Genomic DNA, 4,508 nt, shown 5'->3' with positions numbered 1-4,508 from the left:
AATAAGTGTGATTTCAAATGAAATATCTAAACAAATTAAAATTTAAAATATACTCTTTTTTTAATAAAAACAAACATAATTTAAATCACACTAATAGATAAAATATAAGATTCTTTTAATAAAAATTAACATAATTTAAATCACACTATAGATAGATCATATTAATAAAAAAACAAGTAATTTCAAATGAACTGTCTAAACAAAATAAAACTTAAAATATATAGATCTAACCTAATCTCATTTGTAGATGGTTCTCATTTCAGGCAAAACGAACTCAAATAAAACTGCTGAGTAAAAGAATTCGACCCTGATCCGTCCATTGACTGTAACGAGCAACTAGTCCTATTGTATATGTGTAGGCAAATTTAATTAACACGATCAATTTTAATTCAACCAATATGAAAATCCAATAACCTACCACAGCAACTGCGTTCACAAAACATACCATAAAATAATTAAATACAGTGGTGGCGTGCAGTCTATTACACTCCTTTTGCAAGCCAGGCTCATATTAGTACACTATTATCCACGAGTGTTGCTTGTACTGATAGTTTTTTTATGCATAGCCAAAACCCAGTGGAAAACCAGAGTCATATACTTGTAGATTTCATCATCTTAATTTGGATAGTTTTTTATGCATAGCCAAACCCAGTACTGAATTAGCACTGGTTGTCTGCAAAGCCAACGAGAGACTTGGTAGAGTCAAAAGAGACTTGAATGCCCTGCTGCTGAAAATTCCCAATAATTGACAGATCTCTTGAAGTGGGTGCAAAAGCAAGGCAAAATGTCCCGTAGGAATCCACAGGAATTATATAATTGCTTGCCGGCAGAGCTAAAGAAGCCCCGTTCGAAAACTGAAAGCTAATAGTAGGAACTTCCACCGTTTGACGCCCTGAGAGATCGTAGCAAGTGTCGAATATGGACATTCCGTCCGCCCGGGGAAGATCTGTGGTACCCGCCAAGAAGGCGTCTCGCAAGGGTCCATAAGCTTGTGCTTGTAGCCTCGTGATGGTCGTGCCCGAGTCCACTATTATCCCACCCTTGCCCATTTCGTCGAATCCAGATACGTTCTTTGGGAGAGCCACGAGCAATTCGCCGACGGTAATACTCGTCAGGGAAACATAGTAAAATGTGTTCACTTGTGGGTTTTTGAGAAGCGCGGTGAAGACGGACTTCTCACTGGAGACAGCCCCGGGGCCGAAGCGCAGAGTGCCCTTGCTGTCTAATTAAACATTTAACAGCCAAAGAGTCACTAATAATTCATGTGGTAAAAGTGATAAATAAATGATGTGATAGTTTTTTATCAATATTGTGGATCACATTCTACAATTCATCAGCATGATAATAAAGATGATAGATGGATCACAGAGTATGACCTGAAGCATTGATACAATAATCTCTCGAGAAACAGCAGTGATCAATAATCCATATTACCCTCCTTGATCCATCATCATTATAATAGAGATGATGGATATTGGAGTGTGATCCAAAATATTGATACAACAAAATTTCACATAATCTAATCTAAAACGACAGTGATGGACAATCTATATCATACTCATGACCTATCATTATGATAATAGAGATGATGGATCACAGTGTGATCGGAAACATTACTACAAAAAACTCATACAATCTAATCTAGTAACAACAGCTACCAACAATCCATTTCACACTTCATGATCTGTCATCGGGAAAGGAGTGTGATCAGAAACATTGATACAAGAAACTCTCACACAATCTAACCCAGAAACAACAATGATCAACAATCCATATCAGACTCCACGATTTATCATCAAAGATAATAGAGATGATGTATCATAAAGTGTGATTTGACATGTGGATATAAAAACCCTTACACAATCTAATCTAAAAAGAACAATGATCAACAATCCATATCACTCTGTGATCTATCATAAAAAATAATAGAAATGCTGGATCACAAAATATGATCTAACATATTTATATAAATTTTTTCCACATAATCTAATCTAAAAACAATAATGATCAACAATCCATCTCACATTCTATAATCCATAATCAAAGATAATAAAAATGATATATCAATATAAAAGAGCGATTAAAAAACAACAAACTACAATATGAATTTATAAAATCTAATATATTATTAAGAATTTTTTTACCAGAATATCGGTCTACAAGACAGTAAGAAAATGTTGTGCCAGATGACCCGAGTTGGCTGGGAAATGATAAGGGACCCCCTCCAAGACCAAGCAAGCCTCCTGCTCCCTGGAACAACCCTTCGTTGTCCTGCCCACACCCGATGGGCATGCTCTTAACTGGTGCTGTACCAAATGTTAGTGTTTCCTTAACAAAGTGTCCCACAGTAAAAGAGCCGTCACCATAAGAGACACCATATAAGCACCCCTTCTTGTCACAGCCCGATGTATCCAGCTCATTGCAAAGCTGGGAATCGCAAGGAATTGCGGTGAATGAAGTGGATAAGGATGGATCAAACACAGGGTCCACCTAAATTATTTTTAAACATCAAATAAGCAAACATACTTTAAGAAATAAAAATATATATATATTTTTTTGTTTTGGTTGTCACTATTATTTCTGAATTCAATTGTGTAGAACCATTTATTATCAATCATAATGTTAGAAAGCTAAAAGAAATGTGAAATTATTATATATTATAATCTAATCTGAAACAAATTAAAAAATCTCTTACTTACAATCAAATCCAGAACCAACTGTGAAAAATCTTAATATTAAATTATTTCGTTGTGATACCAATTGAATGTAAAACTACCGTCAAACTCTTTAACCATGAAATCTAAACAGAGTGCTCTACCTGGTTGTAGCAGTGAGAGCATGGCTTGCACTGCAACCAAGTCACGTCACTGCCAGTGTCCAACACAAGGTACTCCATAGTGGCTGGCGTTCCCACACCTATACGGATAAGATACTCCCCAATACCTTCTGACAGGCCAGATATTACATCGCCTCCGACATCATCAATCTTCGCCTTGCCCTCTATTCTTTCCTTCTCGTTCCCATTCAACTTCTTCTCAACCCATCTGTTCAGAGTCTTCACCCTCCGCGAATCCCTTTCCAACCTCTCTCTGAGCCTCTGCTCGTAGCTCACGTTTCCCATCACTAAACCATCTCTGTGGAAAACTTGCAGGCTCCATGGAGAAACCATCTTCTCCTCTTTTCCACTGGTGGTATATACCTGCACGGGAGAACTCACTTCCCTCAGCCGAGATACAACGTCCAGTGCATGATAAGCAGATTTTTTCTCTGCGGAAACAACTTCAACAAGGAAGAGAAAAATAAGGAGGGAAATTGAAAGTGCAGCAGGGAGTCTACACGGTTCCATTTTATTTCTGTTTCACAGTAATCTCAGTGATATCAGCAGCCAGAAAACCCAAACAAACGATCCGGAGATATATAACCAATCTTATGCATTAGCTGGAACTGAACAAGATCAAAAAATATAACCAAATAAAAATTCGATACAGAAGTTTTCTGACACACTTCTATTCAGAAAGAACAGAGGAATAAATGGGTGTTCTCCAAATAAGTGGATTCATTGGACAAACATACATCTTGGCTTCTCAATTCCCACACCTGTGACACAAATGAGCTATATTCCCCACAATTGATAAGCTCATTGTATTGGCTGACTCTTCCAACTTTCTTGGAAACTTTCCACTCATCATAGTTGTCACTACCACTAAGTAGCCGCCTGCCATTAATGGCCGCACCATTGAAATCTTAGCCTCAGAAACAATTTCACATCATGAAATTTGATGATATAAATTATTTAGGGCAGAAACAGTTTGTAAAGGGGGAGTGCTTCAAGGCGTTCGCCAAATGACCGGTCAGTGGACGGTGCAGATTCATTCCAAGGATCTTGGAGTGGACTCCACAGAGCTTGGAGGGGACTTTTCTTTTGGATTTACTCAAAAAGTTATCTCTGCAGTAAGCCAACTTAACAACGAGGCCAAGACAAATGACTACTTTCTTCAATGGTTGGAGCGGAAGAAACTTCTCCTTGAGCCATACAGATCTCATCCGGATAGGAAGAAAATTGTGGTTGATCTCTTTCAAATGGATTTAAAGGTACAAAATAGAGTTTGTTTTTAATGTTATCTTTTGAATTGATGCTTGGAATTTCTAGCCAAACCATTTCAAACATAGAAGAAATAATGTGGGTTGGAGTAATTTTGATTTGGTTGATTCTTATATACTTTTTTTTTGGACTTGGATAAATTTATATGAGGTAAATAAATTTCTTTCATTTTTCTCTACTTTTTGATTTGTCAAATAAATTTTCTTCTATTTTTTGGTTTGTCAAATAAATTTTTGAAAATGTCATTTATTTCTATATATAATAAATGTTTTCATACATTCCTCTAAAAATTGAAAAAGAGTTAAATAACTCTAGAAACAAGAAAGAGGGGTCACATACCTTTCATGAAGAATGCTAAAGAATTTAATCGTGAGATAAGATATAGTGACTATGTTGATTGCTACTC

General features: G+C 36.5%; 1 protein-coding gene across 2 annotated transcripts; it reads right to left on the bottom strand.

Moving 5' to 3' along the window:
• Positions 1 to 364: 364 nt before the first annotated feature.
• On the bottom strand, positions 365 to 3,801 carry LOC131062308 (protein ASPARTIC PROTEASE IN GUARD CELL 2). Of its 2 annotated transcripts, none has more exons than XM_057995937.2 (3): positions 2,819 to 3,801; positions 2,145 to 2,427; positions 365 to 1,222 (listed from the first exon to the last, which is right to left on the bottom strand). In XM_057995937.2, exons 1-3 carry the CDS (start codon positions 3,344 to 3,346, stop codon positions 660 to 662), a joined length of 1,374 nt encoding a protein of 457 aa, XP_057851920.1. In that variant the 5' UTR covers positions 3,347 to 3,801; the 3' UTR covers positions 365 to 659. The 2 variants fall into 2 exon arrangements, with proteins under 2 accessions (XP_057851920.1, XP_057851919.1); XM_057995936.2 differs by having other exon boundaries at positions 2,145 to 2,490; positions 2,819 to 3,799.
• Between the last annotated feature and the right edge of the window lie 707 nt (positions 3,802 to 4,508).

Source organism: Cryptomeria japonica, chromosome 7 (genome assembly GCF_030272615.1).
Source record: "Cryptomeria japonica chromosome 7, Sugi_1.0, whole genome shotgun sequence".
Taxonomy (NCBI): Eukaryota; Viridiplantae; Streptophyta; class Pinopsida; order Cupressales; family Cupressaceae; genus Cryptomeria; species Cryptomeria japonica.
This window is presented reverse-complemented; position numbering and strand designations above follow the sequence as displayed.